This window comes from Plectropomus leopardus, chromosome 14, assembly GCF_008729295.1.
Source record: "Plectropomus leopardus isolate mb chromosome 14, YSFRI_Pleo_2.0, whole genome shotgun sequence".
NCBI lineage: Eukaryota > Metazoa > Chordata > Actinopteri > Perciformes > Serranidae > Plectropomus > Plectropomus leopardus.
This window is the reverse complement of record NC_056476.1, coordinates 13,686,096-13,709,007: the sequence shown is the minus strand read 5'-3', so window position 1 is coordinate 13,709,007 and position 22,912 is coordinate 13,686,096. Positions and strand designations below refer to the sequence as shown.

General features: G+C 39.9%; 1 protein-coding gene across 3 annotated transcripts in view; it reads left to right on the top strand.

Annotated features, from left to right (window-relative positions):
* Nucleotides 1-22,063, top strand: part of rps6ka1 (ribosomal protein S6 kinase a, polypeptide 1) — a 65,958-nt gene extending 43,895 nt beyond the window's left edge. Inside the window, exons 1-22 of one of the 3 annotated variants that reach the window (XM_042500187.1) lie at nt 513-600; nt 2,902-2,955; nt 6,480-6,596; nt 7,793-7,874; nt 8,747-8,827; nt 8,992-9,071; nt 9,228-9,334; nt 10,956-10,993; nt 12,268-12,410; nt 12,563-12,633; nt 12,755-12,843; nt 12,938-13,002; nt 13,149-13,251; nt 14,704-14,834; nt 15,266-15,391; nt 17,165-17,254; nt 17,355-17,513; nt 18,255-18,416; nt 18,505-18,581; nt 18,688-18,805; nt 19,310-19,447; nt 20,122-22,063. In XM_042500187.1, coding sequence (XP_042356121.1) covers nt 559-600; nt 2,902-2,955; nt 6,480-6,596; nt 7,793-7,874; nt 8,747-8,827; nt 8,992-9,071; nt 9,228-9,334; nt 10,956-10,993; nt 12,268-12,410; nt 12,563-12,633; nt 12,755-12,843; nt 12,938-13,002; nt 13,149-13,251; nt 14,704-14,834; nt 15,266-15,391; nt 17,165-17,254; nt 17,355-17,513; nt 18,255-18,416; nt 18,505-18,581; nt 18,688-18,805; nt 19,310-19,447; nt 20,122-20,244 — 2,196 coding nt within the window. In that variant the 5' untranslated portion in view covers nt 513-558 and the 3' untranslated portion in view covers nt 20,245-22,063. Of the gene's footprint in view, nt 1-512; nt 601-2,901; nt 2,956-3,827; nt 4,320-6,479; nt 6,597-7,792; nt 7,875-8,746; nt 8,828-8,991; nt 9,072-9,227; nt 9,335-10,955; nt 10,994-12,267; nt 12,411-12,562; nt 12,634-12,754; nt 12,844-12,937; nt 13,003-13,148; nt 13,252-14,703; nt 14,835-15,265; nt 15,392-17,164; nt 17,255-17,354; nt 17,514-18,254; nt 18,417-18,504; nt 18,582-18,687; nt 18,806-19,309; nt 19,448-20,121 lie in introns of those variants that run through there. The other 2 variants (XM_042500185.1, XM_042500186.1) reach the window with 2 other exon arrangements.
* Nucleotides 22,064-22,912: the final 849 nt, after the last annotated feature.

The window sequence follows — 22,912 nt, the reverse complement described above, 5'->3', positions numbered from 1 at the left end:
GGAAAACCTGCCAATTTTTTATTCCAGCTGAGAACCAACTTTTTGGGTTCAGAACGAATTTTTTCTTGTTGAAATGCTCAGAATGGCTGAAAATTAGGTGCAGGAACGGGAGCAGAACCAGTTCCATTTTGGTGAAAAAAGGTTACGAGCAGAGTGTACAACATAAAGGCTGAGTCTTTCCTGGGTTCGAGTCTGGCCAGGGCCCTCTGCTGCCTGTCATCCCCTCTCTCTCCCCTGTTTCCTGTCTGTCTGTCTCACTATCCAAAAAAGCAAAAATGCCCCCCAAAAAAGTAATCTGACAAAACACTTCCTTAGAGTCATTTCCTGCAGCTCTGGAAGCATTTCATACTTTATCCTGAATAAGTCAGTCTGCTGCTCATTTTTATAACTGCACTTCCTAGTTTCATGGCTGTGTGTGCGTGCACAGATAATATCTTTGTCATTGTGGTATTGCATACAGAAAGTGTTAGCAAACTCTCACATAGAGAAGCTGTGTATGTGTAAGACCATGAGTGTCACAGAGACTCACTGACACCAGTGACATGGAAATATCTGGACATGTGGAGCTTCATATTCCGCACCAAAACTCGTACACGAGAGGCAAGTGGTCCCTTTTTTATGTTAGTTATTAATCTCCACATGATGTAAAGTAAGTGTCTGTGAGTGTGTGAGTGTGGGTGGTGCTGGGGGTGATGGATGTGTTGGGGGCTGGTGAAACGCAGGAGGACAAGTTTGTCATACACCTCCTTTAACCCAAAAATACATCTTTAATGGTTCGTTTTTTTTTACTGGTTCACTAAAACTTTGTCCATTTGACATGTGCAATCTATTTTGAAGGCAGTGCTGCTCCAGGAACTCACTTTCTGTTTAAGCATGCTAGTGTTTAACCTGTGCATTTTTACACCAAATAGAAATATTAACACAAAATTTAGAAAATGAAACAGTTCAGTGAAACCATCTTGATGTGTTTAGGCCCATTAAATCCTTAATCAGTAAACTAATTTCAGTTTAGCACGTTGTAGAGACCATGTGTGCTGTGTCCAAATGACACCATTAAACTGCCAAATGAGTCCCGAGTGTCTGCGCTCACTCATCTGTGGATACTTTACGTTCTATAAATTGCTGGCACCTTCATTCGTGATCAGTCAGACAAGTTTGATGGCATTAAGAATGAGCCGCAATCATCCTGGCAAACTCAGCTGTGAGCAGAAACATGCTTTAAATTATCGAGCAGGAAGGAAGTGCGATGGGTTCAAGAAAAAAGGAAGTGCGAACTGGGAGGGAAAGAGTAGTTTCCTGTCACTAGTGTGACAACCATCACCATGTTACCCTTTCTAACCCTCTGTGTGTGTGTGTGTGTGTGTGTGTGTGTGTGTGTGTGTGTGTGTGTGTGTGTGTGTGTGTGTGTGTGTGTGTGTGTGTGTGTTGTGCCTGTAAGGTTACTTGTGCATTTGTGTCTAATACATCTATATTTCTGTAGAAGGGGAGGAAATATTCATATTTAAAATTACTTAAAGGTCCAGTGTGTAAGATTTAGTGTTATTTAGTGATGAACATCTCAAACTTCACCCAGTTAGGATTCCTTCAGTGTTCAGGAGGTTTTAGCAGGAGCTGAACTGAAGTCTCCTCCTCTCCAAAACATACAAAACAGGTGATTAATATCAGTAAAAATACTCAGTAAAGCAGTTTGACTTTACAAATCAGTGTTCCTCTAACTGTTTGGATTGTCACAGATGGTCCACTAGCTTAAATGGTAAAAGGACCTTCACTTATATTGGGTTTTTCTGGTTGTACAGCCACTCAAACCTCAACACACTACAAGTCACATTCACCCATTCCCACACCAATTCATACACTAGTAGTTGAGGCTACTATTCAAGGTACCATCTGCTACTCAGTTTTTGAACATTCATACACAATCAAATATCGACGGCACAGTCATCAGGAGCTATTCCGGGTTCATTATCTTGCCCAAGGATACTTTGACATGTTGACTGGAGGAACAGGGGATCAACCCATCCACCTTCTGATTAGCTGACGACGCTCTCTACCTCCTGAGCCGCAGCCACTCCCAGCACCTTCTAATGTATTTTCATCTTTTTTCTTTGATAAGTTAATGTGTGCTCCCTTTATTTCTGATTTAGATGTTTTGAAGGTTTTTACCACTTGTTGTGTTTTCCACAGAGGTCTCTTCCTCTCTAAAACAAACTGACCTTGTGATTTAAACTGGTAAATACACTGAATAAAGCAGTTTCTTGTTAAAATATCTGTGTTTTTGTGACACTGCTTATTGCAGAGCAGCCACTAACTCACAGCCAATGTGAAGACACAAAAACACAAATTTCCCTAATAAGAGTCAGTGTTTGGTTTGTCCATTTTGGGCTACTGTCGAAACATGGCAGTGCAATATGGTGATCTCCATAGACAAAGACCTGCTCCATATGTAGATATAAAAAGCTCATCTAAGGAAATGAAAACACCATAATTCTTTTTTTCAGGTACAACAAAGTACACTTATTACATTAGTATTGTAGTATTGTCTTATCTTAATACTTATTAAATTATATTTCATTTCTGCTCATATGTATACTAGCGATGATAACAATTAGTCAATGATCGATTAGTCGCTTATTAAGAATTTAATTGCGTATGTGAGATTTAATCAATAGGCTATAAAATGCTGTCAAAAAATATGCAATATGTTGCCGTGAGCTTTGACTAAAGATTAAACACAACGTTTTTATGTTTTTTTTTTTAATAAAAATTAATTGATTATGGTAAGTTCTTACAATTTGCAACCCTAATATGTATCCCTAAATCCTACACACTGGACCTTTAACACCTCTAAGTGTCTTCTCTGTAATCATGTTAACTTCCAACACAACCATCATCTCCTCCTAGAACCAGTCTCATATCAGATGGATAGAGAAGGACTTTGCCAGTATAAGAGCCCAGGTAAACTCTGACCGTCTACTGTACAGCTGCTTTATATCAGAGCAATCTGCAGCTCCTCCTTTGCTAAGCAAACATGCTCACACTTACTGTTGCTTACAGTACCATCTCTGCATTTTATCCACTTATGGCTAACACACATTTTTTTCAGTCTGGAAATTCACCAATTCTACAATTGTTATAATCAACCTTTTCCGAGTATGTGCTGCAATGCAGTGTAATCAGATGTTTATGAAACGTACTTCTGCTGACCTAAGAGAGAAGTTGACTCATGCACTGCTGCTGTATTTACATGGGTGTGTAGCAGCCTATTCTCTCACTTGCTGAAGAGGTATTTACTGCACAAAGAGCTATAAAGTGGGAGATGGAGGAAAGAGAAAAAGAGAGCGGGCACTTAAGGATCGGCGAGAGCTGTTTAAAGGGACAGGATAAGCAGGAATAGACCATTATAAGAGGGACATGCCTGACCACGGACAGGAAAGTCTCCGTCATGCACAGGCAGTGAGCTGTCTGAATTATCCTCTTTCTGCCTGCCTGCCTCCTCATGTCCTCCTCTGTGGAATTGTGGGTAAAGGGAAGTGAGAAACAGCTGGGACACAAATCACTTTGGAGACATTTTACTAATAACGCAGAAACGTATGTAGTGACGTGTGATTTTTAATCAGGGCAGCAGAAAAACACTACATGCAACACCTCTCTCTCTCTTTTTTTGTATAGTTTCAATTTCAGTTCAACTCACCTCTTTCTCTCTCTCAGCCACAGATGTGTGTGTTTTGTGTGTGTGTGTGTGTGTGGGGGGGGGGACTTGACTTGTTGGGTGCAGGACTGTGAGAATAAGCGCAGGCTCTTCCTTCCTGCCCGCTATGGTTCCAGATCACTTCAGCTGCAGTCAGTCACTGAGACGACACACAGGGCTAATCAGACCGACACAGAGAGCAATGGAGAGAGTTAGGACAGGAGAGATAATGGAGGAGAAAATAAAGATGAGGAGTTCATAAAAAAAATATAGCAAAAGGCCCCTGCTGAGGGAATAGATAAGGAAAAAAGGCCAAGAGATTTGAGCTAATCCTGACATGAGTGCACAGTGGGTCTGAGGTGCACTTGTGGAAAGTTGAGGTAAAGATTTAGGATGATTTATGTTAGGTAGCACAGTGTTTGCCTTGTTATGGACGTGGGTAGGATAATGAAGCAGAAGTGCTGGCAATGCTGAGATGGAAAAGGACAAGAGGAAGTTCAACCTGAGCCGCTTGCTGTCCCTCTACCTGTCCAAAAAGAACAAGGCTTTGGCTGGCAGCCCTGCAAATGCTAACAAATCAACAGCTGCAACAGGCACAGACACTTTACCTGCGCAGAGGAACCACTGGACGGTAAAGTGATACCTCTTCATGCTGGCATCTTGACGAACTCTGAGTAGTCTCTGGGGAGCTGTTAGTGGTGTTAAGTTGTTGTTCAGCGCGGTAATTTTTAAACGAACAAGGAGAGAAGTGGGATCTAGTAATGCTGCAAAGTGCAGATGGTGCTCGCTGTTATCCGTTGTTTAGAAACGAGGTGCAGCTGAGAAGCTGCATGTTCAACCTACTCTGGTTTCCTGTTGTCAAATAAATTCTCAGGCTGTAGTGGCCTGTGGTGTTGGCTGTTTAAACTGTAGCATTTCCTTTTTTTGTGATTAACAAATAAATTATTTAGTTTAGAGCTGAAACTAATGATTGTTTTCAGTATTGATTCATCTGACACGTATTTTTTCAGAGAGTCAATAGAAAATAGTGTTTCCAGGTTTCCAAAACCTTTAATTATGTTTTCATATAGCTTGCATTGTAGAGTTAAAAAAAAAAAAAGATATCTGATCAACAATCCTATTATAAAAATAGAGAAAAGCAGCAAATGCTCACTACAAAAGCTGGAACAAGGGCTGCACGATATATAAAAAATGTGCAAAAAAATGACATTGCACTTATTGCTGTAGATACTGTGATTGCATTTAGTTGCAATTTGAGTAGGAATGGTCATTTTTGCATTTCATTTTAACTGAAAAATATCTAAAAATGATGGTGTGATTTTGGCTGGGGTCTTTACTAAACATGCATGTTTCCTCATGTCTGGAATATGATTTGTAGGTCTGGAAATCTCTGTTGCACCACAGTGCTTTATTGAGAAATTTGTTGTGACACAATTTACCTTCATTAAAAAATGGCAGCCGCTTGGGTATTGCACTTGACCATATTGCGATTTTGACAATATTTTTGATTGATTGTGCAGCAGTAGCTTGAACCAGATACTGTTTGGCATATATCCGTTATAAAATTGTTGTCAATTAATTTACTTTCAACTAGGGCTGCAATATCTTGTTTTTCCACAAACAAAATACATTCAGTTTATTATCATAGAGGAGAAAAGAAACTAGATGGAAGAAAATTGAATCAGAGAATTTTGTTATTTTTTCTTTAAAATAAGATACTGAAATGTTAAATAGTTTTTAAAATTAAATGTTGATTTATTTAATAGATGGCAACGGATGGATTAATTGATTGATTGTTGTGGCGCAAGTGTTGACTTAGAAATTATTCAGCACTCATTTCATCCAGAAAATATACAATAGGACATATTACTTTCACAAGTTTCAGTTAAAGCCTCAAATGCATTTTAATTGCTTATTTTGTTAGAACAGTTTAAAAAAAACATCGACAAGCAGGGAATTTTTTACATTTGAGTACATGACTACAGACTTAAGTCTTTTGTCTATAATTGGTCATGTATCATAAAAGTGTTCACTATATCTGGTGTCTCTGGAAAAAGTGTAGAGCAGAAAAGATATTCTACTCCCTTCTCCTAAATTTTAAGAATATTCTGCAAGTAGCAGTGATCCTGCGGGTAGAAGTGAAAAATAAAGATGTTTTCCCACCAGCCTCTCAGTTATATTTAAAATTCTCCCTGCAGGTAGTATACAGTACTTGTTGTAGTCACAGGGTGTGAAACTCTGTATTGTTGGTATCTAGAAAGAGATATGTTGTTGATGGTGTTGTTTGTCCTTTGATGCCTTTCGGTAGGGTGTGGGTGAGGTTGACCCCAGGTCAGCAGTGTGTGTGTGTTGATGTGGTGGAGTTGTCAGCAGTGCCAGTGCTCCACCCTGTAAAGAGGCTGAGAAGTTGTCTTAAAAGTCTTGAGAAACACCACTGGATGCTTTTTTACATGCCATTGTTTGTCACTTGCTTGTGGTTTTGCAGTTAACATCATTATCAGAAACTTCTTTAGAAAAACACAGTGGCCAGCACCACTAGGTGTTATCACTTATTCTTGCACACACATCTCGCTTTTTACTGTGCTTCCTCTTTCTGCAGCAATTTATTTTTATATAGTGTTTTTTACAGACACCTCTATGAAAGAACTTCTCCTTTTTCACAGCAAACAATCTGACATTTTCTGTCTTCACACAATCCTCACAAACATAATGTTCTCTTTGTTTTAGCCAGTTGTTCAGGGATTACTGACTGGTTTATCTTACTTTTTTCCCTCTGCTTTGGACTATTCAGGAGGATGGAGACATCAAGGAGATCAACATCACCCATGTGGTCAAGGAGGGCTCAGAGAAGGCTGACGCCTCTCAGTTTGAACTACTCAAAGTGTTGGGACAGGGGTCCTTTGGCAAGGTAACTGCTGTCGCCCCCACCCCCCTTTGTCTGACAATGTTCTTAGCACTCTCATGGGCGAATTCACAAAGAATGGATTGTGGACCCTGATGGCATCATGAATTGCGCATCACTTGCAGACTCAAGAAAGATATTGTGCTGATATTATAACAGCACAAACACACCCATAAAGCTTAGTGGCTGAGTGAAATTTGTCTTTCATTTTCATCTTGCAACTTTCCATGTGGCAAAGTATAAATGTTATCCTTACGCCAAGAACACAGACAAAGAAAAGAGAAATTTTCATATCACAAACTTCTAACTGACAAGGTGCGTGACAAAAAGAAAATGTTCCTGGGATTTCATTTCTATGTCTGTCACTACATTTCAGCTACCACCAACTCTCAGACTCGCAGATGCTGTTAATTTTACTCAGCGGGTAGCTATTAGCGCTGATATTTGAGTATTGGATTGTTTTTGCAATGACACTCATTTTAATCAAAAAGGGTCCAGTTTTGCACCAAATGTTTGTATATTACCTCATTTAAGTAAGTGCAACTTTCACAGGAACACTGAGATGCTATCTGCTTATGAACAGGGATAAGCCTTATCCTACTGTACAAAAACCCAGTAACACCCGCTAACATCTGGCTTTTTAATGCAATGGAAAATTCATACAACTGGCACCCAGGGTCAAATGACTCTGCTGTCGACACAGGTTTCTATCGCCTCCAGTTCCAATTTGCATTGATGGAAACACATTAACCTTAACGGGCAAGATGCAATGCAATTCCGTCACTTACTGCAGTCTGTCTCCACCAAAGCGCTAAACCATCTTTCCAAATTAGTCTGCACTGAGTTTGAAATAGAGACTGAATAGGTAAGAGATATATATATAGAGAGGAAACCACTGAAAAGTTTCAGAGAACTCTGTTCCTACTCCTACTTGTCCGTAACATTGCACAGACACACACACACACACACACACACACACACACACACACACACACATATTAAGGCAGGCTTGTGTGCTGCAGTGTTGTGTTCATTGGCAATGGGAATGCAGTCTAACACCTGTATTTTGCAAGTTTACCTGTGTCCCCCAGGTTTAGAGGCTGCAAAAACTGCACAACATTTTTGTGAATTCACCTGTCAGACTTTCAATTCGTGATCTAATATAACTGGGTTTTGTGGTGTTTATCTTGTGCTCACTGCAGGTGTTCCTGGTGCGAAAGGTGACACCTCCTGATGCAAACCAGCTGTATGCCATGAAGGTCCTCAAGAAGGCCACGTTGAAAGGTACAGTAGCCTGTGATCTGCTTAGGATTGTCACTTTTTTGCTTTTTGTCGACACCTTGGGAGTCTATATATGTTTTGTGCATAGTATATCTCTAAGCTCCAGGAAACTGTGAAAAGCATGTTTAACTATTTTCTTACACTTATAGTTAAACCAATAATTATAAACCAATAATAAAAATTGCCTCTATAGAGCTGCACCTTCCTTTGCTCTGAGTTCATGTTGTGCCATTTCAAAAAGCTCTCTCTCTCTGGCTTTTGTGGTGATTTCATAGTTTGTTTTGAAGTGGTGGTGCCCTCAGTTTCTTATCAGGGGTGTATCTTTTCCTGTAACTCATAGGAACGACATACAGTCAAAGTATGTAAGCAAACTGAAGCAAGGCGACCACAACTTGCAATGTCTTTTTAAAGTTTTGCACACAGGTGGTCTCGCTCTCTTTATAAACATCATGGCATCACATTTGTTCACACGTTCCCTCACAATGATGTGGTAACATCTAAGCGTGCAGATGTATGATTTTGTTTTCATTTTTAAATTCAGTTTTTTGTCAGCATGAGAACTCAGCATGCCTCAGTAGAAGATTAATATCTACTGGTTTCACTTTACCTCACTCTTCAGTCAGAACAGAGTGCACAGCTTCCACAGTGAAGCTCTGCATGGCCCCACAGGCTCTTCATTATAAATCAGCAAAGTATTGATTTTGACTTTATAGTGCAGCTATCTAGAAACCATATTTTACTAACCTAATTCTTCCATGCTGTCTCTAGACCATGGTGAGTAAAGTGAAAACTGTTGGAGGGCTTTGTCAGCCTACTTTTCAATATTAAAGTTTTAGACACATGCACTAAACTCTGGGCTCTTATTCATCCTTCAGTGAGAGACAGAGTGCGGACCAAGATGGAAAGAGACATCCTGGCAGACGTCAACCACCCGTTTGTTGTCAAACTGCACTATGGTGAGTCAGCCTGAAGCTTTATTGAATTTGACTTCCCAAACTTAGAAAAAGTTTTATCAGATCTACGGATTTCATTGCTGTGTTATTGCTTTAAATTCTTCTGCAGTCATGTTTTCTGATTTACGGATGAATCAGATCTGAGTGAAACTTGTGTGTGTTTGTAGCATTCCAGACTGAAGGGAAGCTGTACTTGATCCTGGACTTTCTCAGAGGAGGAGATCTCTTCACTAGACTGTCCAAAGAGGTGAGAGGGATTCGCTGGATTTGGGTGTTTTTTTTCTGGCCTAGGATCCAAAAACTTCAATAATTTATCTGACTTGATCTCTCCAATCATCTTGTTCTTGAAGTTATTCTTTCTCACTGTTTCAGTCTCTCTTCTCCTGTGTCTCATGCTTCCCAGGTGATGTTCACAGAGGAGGATGTGAAGTTTTATCTTGCAGAGCTGGCACTAGGACTGGACCACCTCCACAGCCTGGGCATCATTTACAGGGACCTCAAGCCTGAAAAGTAAGAGCAAATGGACGTACTGAAGTCACAGAAGCATGTGTAAACATATAATGAACAATGCCTCTTGGAGCTGGAGTCCTGTGCAGCATCATCATTAACCTTTTACTCTAATATTTTTAGACTGGACCAGGCATGAGTAAGAAAAAAAACCCCTCAAACTTGGCACAGTTTGACATTTGTAAAGCCAAATCTCATATATCATCTGATACATCCTAAACTGTGGAATTATACTAAGACATTTGTTTATGTTCTTGAAGTCCAGAGGTGTGGACTCGAGTCTCATTTGGACAGTCAAAAACCTATGACTCATGACTTTACTTGGACTTAAACCTTTTGACTTGAAAATACTGGATACCTTCCCCAAAGCCCAAAGATTAAAAAGTATGTAATCCTGAGTCAACTAATGTTAGCACTATTTATTCCTAGCAGATGCACACTTAATGCCCCAGGTCCATTTTAAACCAATCTGAAAGCTTCCAGTCAAGTTGCACAACAGAACCATGAAGAACTAAGATTATGTTACTGAGCGCCTGCTGGACAAAATGATGGGGAAAATTTCTTTCACGTACAAAAACAATATGGTGGTCAACATAAAAAGCAACAACTTTCAACAAACTTTTTTATGTAACAGTTGATGACTCTGTTGTTAAAACTGCGTTACATTTGGTGAAGAGTGCAATGTGACTTGTTTAGGACTCGAAACTATAGAGTGCAAAGACCTGAGACTTAATAACTTGCAAGCTCAATAACTTGCAAAACAATGACTTTGTTCCACCTTTGTCAAAGTCTTTATTAAAAAGCTGTTATTTCTGCTGCTGTGCCCTCTGAAGAGGCTTTTATTTGCAGTAATCTAATAAGTCATGCAATAGTCAGGGACAAACGGTGATGAGGTTTTCAATCAGTGAGTCAATTTATATGTCACGTGAAATCATACATAAGGTACAACTACAGTGAAATGCAGTCCAGTCAGCTCCTTCAACTTGGGAAATGCAATTTATCCTCTTTTTTACCTCTTTTACATTTCAGACTGGTGCTTTTTAACTGTCAATGTTTCCACACCGCAGTCCAAAATTTAAGGCTGCAGTGTATGTTTATGGCGTCCCAGATGGTTCTGCAAATCCATTTTTATTCAGTGCTTGGAGTTAAAACAAAACCTTGCTATCTTACAAGTTATTCTACTGTACTGCATTTTAAAGGCACCTAGTGGAGTTTTCAATTTGCACTTTAAACATTCAGATATTATCATTCCTCAGCAAAATGCTCTATGTTTCCCTCAGACCGTACAAACATTTTGAATGCAAACCTGCTCATTAAAAAGTTGCCTTTTTAAGTTTTGAACCTTGCATTGTTTGCATCAGTAGTCTTTTCCATTTTAATTGGGACATGGCTACTTTTTATGGTACATTAATGCCACCAGTTGTTGACATACATTCCCCAACCTCTACAGCTGTGCAATGCTGCTAGTGATGAAAAAATCAATAAGGTGCCTTTAAATTATAGAGGTTATTTTTATTATATTTCAGACTCCAGCAGAATGTGCAGTGTGTGATATTTTAACAAGTGTGTTTTTCAAACTTTCAGAGACACATTATTCTAACATTGACAATGTTTTCTTTTTTAGCATTCTCCTGGATGAAGAGGGACATATTAAACTCACAGGTGAGTCTCCCACTCCTTCCTTCACACACACACACACACCGCCCACACACACCCACACACACACACACACACACACACACACACACACACACACACACACACATATACACTTTCCTCTCCTCTACCTTGCTGACCTTCATTACTCACAGTGGTGTGACAGCCTTATCTTGCTGACTTCAGATATCTGCATTCACATGGGCCTGTACAAGTTAATTATTATGCTTTATCTTCTCTATCTATCTCTGCCGTCATCCATAATCGCAGCCACTTATTTACTCTCAGATCCTGCTACCATTAAACTTAAGGTGACCATCTCAGATTATAGGGAGGCAATTATAACAAGTCACACTGAGGAAAAAATGTAGACAAATGTAAAGTGCTGTAAAATACTGCTATTATACTTTATTAACTTAAACATATTGACACTAATTAAAAGTGCTGTTGTGTCGTCAAAATATTGATTTATCAATACCTTTTGATTCGGGCTGCACATTTCATCAAATATTAATCACGATCATGATTTTGGGCTTCCCGCAATTAAATGAACTAGATTGACTGTGAGATTTATGTTAAAAATGCATGCTCTGCTCATAGAAAAATCTGCTACATATCAAATCAACGAGCTGCGGATGAGCTGTCCGCTACGCTGTGGAGACTGCAGATGGTCAAAACTAAAATCATCAAACATCGCCAATCATCATCTATTGTTTGGAAGTATTTCAGATTTAAAAGAGAACAAGTCATATATGATATGTGATGAGCATATGTGCTTCACCCTGTGTCATGATACATAATCATGATTTCAGTATAGATCAGAATAATTGTGATTTATTATTTTTGCCATATTGATTCTGAATATTTGAAATTGTTCCAATACTCATTTCCGAAGTTTTGATACATCTGTGCCAGCTGCTCTTTCTCACTCTCTCTTATTAACGTTGGCTACGGTCAGTCTGCTGTTCTCTGCTACCAACCAAGAAAGGAATAGTCACCATTGTTATGTTAAAGCCTGGTTTTATTTATCTTAAATTAAAAATGCAATTTGTATGCCTTCAATGTCATTTTTTCCTATAAAAATAATATTGATATTTTTCAAGGTATTGCTTTGAAGTTAGAAATGTCAGTTTTGTGACAACACTAAACCGCGTAAAATTACTGACAAAAGATGCATCATCATATCAGATTATATGTAAATCACTCAGAATGACACACTACAGAAAGGTGCTACACTCTGACACTGATGTGCTGACTGATTCTTGTGGTGTGTTTTTCAGATTTTGGTTTGTGTAAAGAAGCCATTGATCATGAGAAGAAAGCGTATTCCTTCTGTGGTACTGTGGAGTATATGGCACCGGAGGTTGTGAACAGGCAGGGACACGACCACAGTGCCGACTGGTGGTCATTCGGAGTACTAATGGTGAGCAGAAACATTTAATATTATATGTATATCATTTTCAAGCCGATACTAATGTAAATATTTTTGTTTCTATATTATACACTGCCATGCAAGTATTCTACTGCACATGCAGTATTTACATGTATATCACAGTTGTATGTTCTGTCTCCCAGTTTGAGATGTTGACTGGAGCGCTGCCATTTCAAGGGAAGGACCGCAAAGAAACGATGAACCTGATTCTGAAGTGAGTGCTCTCAAGACTGAAGAGCAATTCAGCACTGATGCCAGTTGTGACATATTAAAAATGCCTCTCTCGATATGTGTTGAAATGATTCGAGCTGCATGCCGTCTGTCTCTCCCCACAGGGCACGTCTGGGAATGCCTCAGTTCCTGAGTGCAGAGGCCCAGTCTCTGCTCAGGGCTTTGTTCAAGAGGAACCCCGCCAACAGACTGGGTTAGTACCAACATATGTAACATATGCTACCTAGCTCTGTTTCTCCATATACTGCTTGTGTCATTTGTTGAGATTTTCTGTTGTTTCTTGACAGGATCTGGTGCTGATGGTGCAGAGGAGATCAAACGGCATGGTTTCTTTTCCACCATAGACTGGAACGTGAGTGTTGGACAGTCAAAGATATTTTTATTTATGCACAGTAATAAATGCAGCCAGGAGATTTTCATTTAGAGCAACCATCAGTTTTTTGTGGGAGGAAAACCTTCAACTACATGGTGTGATTAAGAGTTCTTTATTCCTTTTAGAAACTCTTCAGAAGAGAAGTAAAACCTCCGTTCAGACCAGCAGTGGCGCGTCCAGATGACACCTTCTACTTTGACTCTGAGTTCACCTCCCGCACCCCTAAAGGTCTGATCGAAGCTGCATGTTTACCATTATGCCTACTATACACTAGAAGACTTTGAAAAGACATTTGAAGACTTAAAGAAGTATTTCATCACTGGAAAGATGTTTTTGTTTTGTTTTGGGGTTTATTTTTTTTCTTGAAAAAATATGCAGTAGAATGATGCAAATACTTTTGACAAAAACAAAAAACTACCAGCATTGCGACCAAGACCAATAAATGCTCCCGAAAATGGGTGATGTAACATAAATTTCACCGTTTGACACAATGGCCGCCGGCTGGTAACAAATAATCTCGTATTACAGTTAAACAATAAGCTAAAACATTTCTGAAAACAACACAACAGCATTTCGGTTTATTTTTGATCAGCGCTGCTTCCTTTTACCGTTTGATCAGTTCTTGCAGGATCTTTGTTTGCAAAACTTCAACTATATTCTTTTTGAAGTTATTTCCAATCCTGCTCCTGGTCTCAGATATTTAAACAAACTCCCTTTAAGAAAGACGACATATTAAAAATTCCTTACGTTTCCGCAAAGACACTTAATTGTAGAAACACAAGATAAAGCGTGTCATATGTCGATTTGTATTTTAGTATTATTGTCAGTTTGGCATCAGTATAAATCTATAAAGATAAACTGTATTTGTGTACAATCTTTATATTTTGCATTTTGTTTTCTCAACTCACTACTAGCACAAGTTGGTTTGCCATGCTGTTTTAGTGGGAGGAGACAATGGGAATGAAAGAAAAAACTGTTTCAGAAGTTAAGATTAGATCTAATATTAAAATTAAAAAGTGCTAATTAGTGGATCAGGTACACGGTGAATTAAACAGCATCTTGTGGTCACTCCACAGCTCCACCAATTTCTCCCTATTTTGCACAGCACAAGAGAAATCAGATTTGTTCACATTCTTGTGTCCTCTCCACTCTTACAGTCTACCTGGTTTGCTGCGTCTTCTTTGGCGCTGTAGAGAGCACTTACAATAATATCAAACTTGCCTTATTTTGTCGGACTGGCAAGATGCAAACAAAACTGATGCAAATACGCTTGGACTGAGTTTTTATGACCTCCTTACACAAAATGATTAGGATCACAGAAGCTCGCACCAATGATTATTGCCGAATTGGAGATTTTATACAAGAGTAAAATCACCTGAAAGGTCATTTGGTGTCCGGCCGATATTAGTTGACTCCATGTCTATTTCCTCTGTGAAAGCAGTTATATTTTCCTCTCTCAGCTTAAAAAAAAAAATCCAATTTTTATTTAAAGGAGACACATGATTAGCACCATTAAGATGCCATTACACTTTGTAGCAGCGCTCATAAAACACACATAAGCTGCAAGTGTGGTTTATTGCACTTAGCATATCTGAACACGGAACGTGGACATCTCTACAACATCTCTTCAAGGGCATTTCACTTACTTTTTTTCAATACTTGACTTTCACTTTCTTCCAGACTCCCCTGGCGTGCCCCCCAGCGCTGGAGCTCACCAGCTCTTCAGAGGCTTCAGCTTTATTGCATCAACTCTGCTGGATGAGGACTGTCCAGTCGAGCCGGTCAAGCCCACACCTCACCCAGTGTGCCAGGTCAGAATAACAAGTTTCTGCAGTGTGTTTTTCTTCATTTAATGTAACTACCAGGAGATCCAGTTTCAAACAAGCCGAAAAATCTTTTGATTTCCTCACTTCCACTTCTTCTGTGTTTTATAACTAAATACGCAGCTATCTAAAGACAGAGAGATGTGCAAGGTGTGTGTAAAGTAGACGGGGAGAAGAAGGGAATGAGACGGCTTAACAGAAATACCTGGCTTCAGATCCTGTTTCATGCCTGACAGGAGCGCTAATTAACTCTGTGGGCTAGATTGAGAGAGACAGTTTTACAACTAGTGTGAGAATAAGAAATGTCACTAGAAAGAGAGGATTTAACTCTACTCCTCTGGAAAACCAACACCCCTCTACCTCATCAGCTCTGTCACTTCACCATACCTTCACTCACCACCGCCCCTCTTCCTCTGCAGCAATTACACGGGAAGAACCTGCTGTTCAGCGACGGCTACATATTGAAGGAGGACATTGGCATGGGCTCCTTCTCTGTCTGTAAACGCTGCATTCACAAAACTACCAACACAGAGTATGCTGTCAAGGTATGAACACACATACACTTATTAAGAAAAAGAGTCCCCTAACGTGACCCAAAAGTGCAACTACAGCACGACGCACAGTTCGATACCATGTAAAGGGACAATTCACCACACAATCAAAAATACATATTTTTCCTCTTACCTGTAGTGCTATTTATCAGTCTAGATTGTTTTGGTGAGAGTTGCAGAATGTACAAGATTTCAGCCGTAAAGATGGCTGCCTCCTCTTTCATATAAATGGCACTTGGCTTGTGGTGCTCAATGTGCCAAAAAAATACATTTAAAAAACTCAACAGCAATGTCTCTTTCCAGAAGTCACACTTCCCTCTGCTCAGTTGTACGGTTGGTGAGTGTAGTTCGGTAGAAAGAAAATAGTTCCTATATGAAATTGCTCCAAAAAAGCTCTGTGAGTTATATTAAAGTGATAGTTCGGGATTTGTGAAGTGGGGCTTTATGAGATACTTATGTATAGTCAGTGTATTACATACAGAAGCTCGTGGTTGACGTGCTCCCGGTTTGCAGAAACAGACAGAGTGCGCACCACCCAGGGGTTAATATTAAAACATATTTTAGCCACTTTAAAAAAGATCTACCAAAAAAATCAATATCAGTCTAGGAGGATGCTGTATTTAGAGTATTTTCACCGCTTTACCTCGCCGTCACACAGCCTTTTCCTTTGGCATTTCTCATCTGCTGCTGGCCAGCTGTTTGAGTCAGAAAGTGCTGTTAGCAGCTGTTACGGGATCCGACTGAAATGAAACTGACGCTGAAAACACTCTCAATACAACGTCCACTTAGACTGATATTGTATTCTTTAGATAGGCCTTTTTTAAAGAGGCTCAAACACTTTTTTGATATCAACCCCTCTCTACTGCAGTCTAATGCTGAGCTGTGGGGTGTGTGCCCCGTATGTTTCTGCAAACCGGGAGCGAGCCGACCATCAGCTACTCTATGTAATACATTGAATATACATAAGTATCTCATGTAGCCCCATGTCAAAAATCCCAAGCTATCACATTAATTAACCGTGTCAGGATTTCCACAAATTCAAGAAGAGAAAGAAGTTCTAGTCATTTGGCCAATCTTCAGCAGAATTCTTGAAGTATGAACTTTTGGGCATTTTCCATAGTCACTTTTGGCTGTCGGGCCAAACCATGCTGCGCAGATTCTGAATTTCTTTTGTCAATTTTGAACTTGCCGAGCCATGATTGACCTTCTCTTGGATAGTTCCAAAAGCACACTCATATGCCTCCGAGCAGGTAGCAGAGATGTTTCTCCGACTGCAGCCAACTCCTGACGACCCCTCAAACAAATGTGTGAATGGCGAGACTCCACTCACCTGTCTGTACGGGAGAACAGAGAGAAAAGAATTTAAAAGTCTCTGTGTGTTCAGCTCTCAGTAATTTTGTAGCATCTGACTGAATCTATGTGATTTGAAGTTTAGTTTCTCTCCTGCGTCCTGTTTGTACTTCAGATCTCTGCTTTATTTTACGCTTTCATGTTCACGTTCAGCTCCATAGAAGTCTGTTCAGTTACTGTGAGGCAACCCAGCATGTCCTGTTTTTGCATTTTCACAATTAAAGCTTTTACATAAAATTATTTTGTTTTACATAAAATAACTAGGGTCTTTTAAGTATCTATAGGAAATAAAAAGTTTTGGAGATGCAAAAACCTGCAGAGCTGGGCTGAAGAGCCAAACCTAACAAAACCAAGCCAAGTCAGTCCATGACTTTTGAAAAGGGGCATTAGTATCACCACTGGTTTTGTGATTAACAGATGATTGACAAGCCCGCTACAGACCCCTCTGAGGAGATTGAGATTCTGCTGAGATATGGACAGCACCCCAACATCATAACACTGAAGGATGTGAGTATAAAAACACACACTTTTTTGCCTCAGGCATAAAGTGTGCCAAATGTCACATTAGGTGACAATCGGCACACTTGTTTCTGTGTTTCTGTTTCAGGTGTACGACAACGGTAAGCAGGTGTTCCTGGTGACGGAGCTGATGCGTGGAGGAGAGCTGCTGGATCGGATTCTCAAACAGAAGTTCTTCTCAGAGAGGGAGGCCAGCGCTGTGCTTCACACCATCACCAAGACTGTAGAGTACCTGCACTCACAGGGGGTGAGGACTAAGAGATAAACTAACAGTGTGCTTTAGGTGTGTTTTTGTGTCTAAGTGACTGGCAGGAACGACAGTTTTTGAAAATGGTACAGTATTGGCTGTAATGCTTGGGGCGTGTTTGCACTGTTCGCACTGCCAATTTACATCTACTTAAAGTTCTTGTTTTTGCCTCTGACTGGCTCAGATTGTTATTTTAAGTGTCTGATAACATTATGGGCAGGTACCCTTCAGAGACAGACCTAGGTGGGTTTGGCAATAGCTAATTTGGGGTTGTTACTGGTTAAACAAGAAGGATCTTACTGTTTAACAAAAAGGTCTATCTCTGTAGGAATCCTTTCCATAATGTTGTCAGATATTGATAATAACAATTTCAGACTGGAGTTGACAAAAACAAACACTTTAAATGGACGTGCATTGACAGTGCAAAAATTCCCCAAGTTTGTTTACATTGCAACTTTTTTGCCTGAACTAACTAAAAATTGTTGTTCCCATTGGTCACTTAGACACAAAAAAACATGGGAAAAGGGGGTCTGGGTTGAGAAATACTCAACTTGCCCTGTAAACCAATCATCCCCTTTAAAAAAAAATCAGAGAATTTTACTGTTAAAATCAGTAAAACACAAGCTGATGAGCCTTATTAGTATCTTATCATTCAGTATTCAGTGTCTGTTGCTTTTCCCAGTTACTTGCATTACTCTCTACTTTCTTTATCACTCCGTCCTTTTATCTTTCATCCTCCAGGTGGTGCACAGAGACCTGAAGCCCAGCAACATCCTCTATGTTGACGAGTCAGGGAATCCAGAGTCTATCAGGATCTGTGACTTTGGCTTTGCAAAGCAACTGCGTGCCAACAACGGCCTACTGATGACCCCATGCTACACTGCTAACTTTGTAGCCCCTGAGGTGAGCAGAGTCCCATGCCATTCTCATACCTTAAATGATGCTAAATTGAAACTTTACAGTGTTAAATTAAAATTGAACCTTGTTATAGGTGTTGAAGCGTCGAGGCTATGATGAAGGATGTGACATCTGGAGTCTGGGAGTTTTACTGTATACCATGCTGGCCGGGTGAATACCAAGACTTGCACCTTGTTCTTGTTGTTCTTGAACATATTTTTTCTGTCTCAGTGCCCTTTATACTCACTCTGTCCTTTGTCTCCTTTCCTTCTTCCAGCTTTACTCCATTTGCCAATGGACCTGAGGACACTCCAAATGAGATCCTGAGCAGGATAGGCAATGGTAGCTTCAGTCTGTCTGGTGGCAACTGGGACACTGTGTCTGAGGCTGCCAAGGTAGAGCTGACTGACGGCTCCTTTGCTCATGACCCTCTGAGATAACTCCAGTCTCCTTCTGTCACAATTTTATATTTGGCAGAGTTGTTCAGATACCAGTATTAGAAATGCCCCTGATACTGCCTTAAATGCTGGATTGGGTACCAGCGAATTCACCACTCCATGCATTGAACCAATTTCACATAATTAGTCAATTAATTTTGAAGTAGTTTTTGGAAAAAATGTCAGTTTTTTCTTAAATACATTCCTCTTTGCCACCACCCAGCAAAAGGCAATGTGTACAGAATTAATTCTCTGTATGTATTTATTCATGTTTTTACAAGGGGTTTAACCTGTGTCATGCCATACAACAAATAGAGCAATATTTTCACATCCATGTTTTTATTTTTTTAACCTCTTGGTATCGATACTCTGTATTAGACAAAATGCAAGTATAGGTATTGGTGTCCAGAAGGTAAAAATGGTTTTGGAGCATCTGTCATATTTGATGTGTTTTCCTTTTAGGACCTTGTGTCTAAGATGCTTCATGTGGACCCGCATCAGAGACTGACTGCTAAGCAGGTCCTCAAACATCCCTGGATCGCCCAGAGAGACAAACTACCCAACAGCCACCTCCCACTCCAGGACCCCAAACTGGTCAAGGTAACAGATCTTAAAGGAATACTTCAGCCCCCCATAATGACGATTTATATATGAAATACTCAACCTGTGTTATGCTAACTTTGTGAAGAGAGCTTTGTTTTCTCGCATGCCTACTGTGAATAAAGAATCCGTGATGAACTGAAGTCATCGGGGTCCACATTTAACAACAGCAATACTATATAAAAACATCCAAATTCTCACATAACTCATGCACTATAATCCAAGTCTTATTTATACAGTTGTAGTAATTCCCAAACAGACAGCCCAGTCTGACGGTTAACTGAACTAGAGTTTAGACTTTTATATGTTCTCTTCAAAGCCAGACTCCATTAACAAAAACAGTCATTTTATGACTGGAAAAACAAGACTTGGATGGTTCTGCACGAGTTGTGTTAGACTTTGTAAACAGACTTTTTCTGTGTGGTTTTGCTGTTGTTGAACATGGACCCCTATAATGTCAGTTCATCAAGAATTTTCTATGTTTTGGGATTTTATGAAGTTTTACAGATTCACCATAACAAAAAGTGAGTACTAGATATATAATGGTCATTTGGAGGATGAACTATTCCTTTAAAATGACTTTCACTACTGTTGAGTGGCTTTCTTTTTCATACCCACATTTTGAAATTGTTGGTTATTTGAGCTGCGATCACCATGCTGCTGTTTATGTATAGGGTGCAATGGCAGCCACCTACTCCGCCCTGAAGAACTCCCAACCAACTCCAGAACTCAAGCCCATTGAAAGCTCCTTCCTAGCCCAGAGGCGCGTCAAGAAGCTCCCCTCCACCTCCCTGTAAAGACTCAAAACAACCGATCGGCTCACTGGAGACTGACCAAAACCGCACCTCCTGGCTCCAACCACCCAGTCAGCTTGCACGTGGACTCAAGTGTCCACTCGCCTCTACCAGCCAAGGAACACTGACTGTGGTCCTGCCCCCATCTTGTGACATCAGTTGTCTGCTATCATCCTCCTAGTTCAGGCTCGTCAGCTGCTGTCCGCTAGTCTCCTTGGACTAGCAAAAGATCGTGAAGATAGCTGGGGGCAATGAGGGCAAAAAAAAGTGGCTACAGGTTTTTGGCAGATGTATTAGTGCTGTGTGGGTATGGGTGTGTGTGTGTGAGTGTGAGTGGGTGTGTTTATGCATGACTAGCCACAGACTCGGTGCAGCCATGTTTCTCGATTGTGACAATGAAAGTTTTCTCTCCTCATCATTGCTGTGATTGGTTGTCATCCAGCTTGCTGCACGCCTGTCTGTCTGTCTGTTTTGTTGTCCGTCTTCCTGTTCTCTTTGTTAAGTTGATGAGCTTTATATTACCGGCTGTGCTGCCAAATCAACCTGTGCCGAAAGCACAAAACCACAGTACTGTCCAACTGCTGTTAAATGTTTTTGAAAGAGCATCATTAACATGAATATTAAACATTTCTGCCATAAATGCCTCTTTGGCTTTGGTACAGCCAGAACGCGTTGATTCTGGGAAACGTCAAACGCTGATGTTTTGGTTAATGTCAATCTATGCTTGTATTTTGTTATACAGGGAGGGTGTGCGTGAGTGTATGTTTGCGTGTGTGTGTGTGTGTGTGTGTGTGTGTGTCAATTGCATGACTTGCAGTGTGTGCGTGTGTATTGTCTTGCGGGATGCTGCAGGGTCATGTGCATGTTCCGGTGACGTGATGATGTCATGTGGCTTCTTTGTTTCTCTCTGCTCCCTTTTCTCTGCTTGGTCAACCTGCTGGCAACCATTTGAGATGTCTATTATTTTTATTACTACAAAAACTAGTAAAATAGGTGGCTTTCTGTGAAAGAAAACTTGCCCAAGGAACAATGTGGCATGTTAAAATTCTATATTTGCTTTTTTTTTCTCGTTTTCTTTTCCACGGTGTTTCTTGGATAATGCATATTGGACGCTGTTTCCTGTGTTGGCTGCTTTCGTTGTTAATTGTTTTGTTTTTTTCTTTTTGTCCAAAGAACGTGGTGATTAAAAATAGTAAAAGACACGCTGAGCACATCACAGTCCATGGACTTAATGCCGTACAGGTCTCTCCTTCTGTTTCGGGATGTGAAAGTGAGGATTTTGGCTGATTGTGTCTTTATTTAAGCACTCCAACACAGCCTCTCTCCTGCTTAAAAAACTGTCAAATCACTGGTTGTTAATATCACACAGACCTTCAGCTGTCTCGTGTTTAACTCTTTCATACGTGATATTTAAATCATTCCATTGATTCTGTTGCTGTATAACTTGTTTTCATTTTATTGAGCCGCAATTTGAGACGTCCAGAAGAAAAGAGAGTGTGTTTCATTGTAAGTAGCTTCACAGGATAGGCCCTGCTTTCAGCGCGGTGCCTGGGCCTACAGGTGAGGCAGAATGTCTTACATGAACAACACAGGATGAGCAAAGGAAACGGCCTGTACATGTGTAGAAGGGAAGACTTGTGTGGCTCGATAATCTATGAACCAGCTGTCTTACCTCAAAAGGGATCAAAGTTATATTCTAATTCTTGTTTGGTGGCAAAACTCTCCCTCCTTTGACTAAATTTATGGTAAGATGTTATTGTATGATAAAGATGAAGATTTTTATATCTTACAAATATTAAAAATTCAGTTGCTATGACAAAAAGTGTCTCTTTTTCTGTTTAAAATGTGCCTTAGAGGGGATAGTTCAAATTTTTGTTGATAGACAGTGAATCACATACAGAAGATGTCAGTTGTCGCGCCCCTAGTTTGGGCAGGCAGGCTGGAGTCCAACACAGAAGCTAAGTAATGTACTGTGGATCAGGGTCAGTAACAAAACATATTTGTATCTAAAAAAATTTTAAGGGCATGCTTATTGAGATTTTTTTTTTTTAATTGCTTTTCAGACAGCCTGTTCTGACAGGGAAGCTGTTGCTAACTTAAGTTTTCAAACTGTTCTCTTGTTAAAGCTCATTTTAGCTCGCAGAAAACAGTAGCTGCTGGTGTACTTCGAACACTTAGTTTGTGTTATTGTGTATCTTTAGTGAATCCCAGTTTACCCTTTAAAATACCAAAGTCACAATAACGCAAACAAACCAAAACATTTTAAAGTGTTAAATCACTGTTTTTCTCAGTGGAGTCTGGCTTTGAAGAGCGTGATGTAACGGCTTAATTTTTCTGTTGGGGTCAATGTGATTGCTATGCAGATAATCACTGAAATCATTTTAGACAGTTGCACATATTTATATATTCAGCTGCTTCTTGTGTTTAATTTTGACAGGATTTTATGCTTGCGTATTTGTTATATGTGATAGTTTTATTTGTCTGCATGTATTATTTTATATATCTTATGCTATATATATATATATATACATATATACATACATGTATGCATCTGACTTACATCTACTGTACTTGATACACTGTCTGTGGATGAATACCAACAATAACCAGATCTGAACTATCCCTTTACACAGCTTTCCTGCAGAGGCTGAGATAATGTGATTTTTCATCA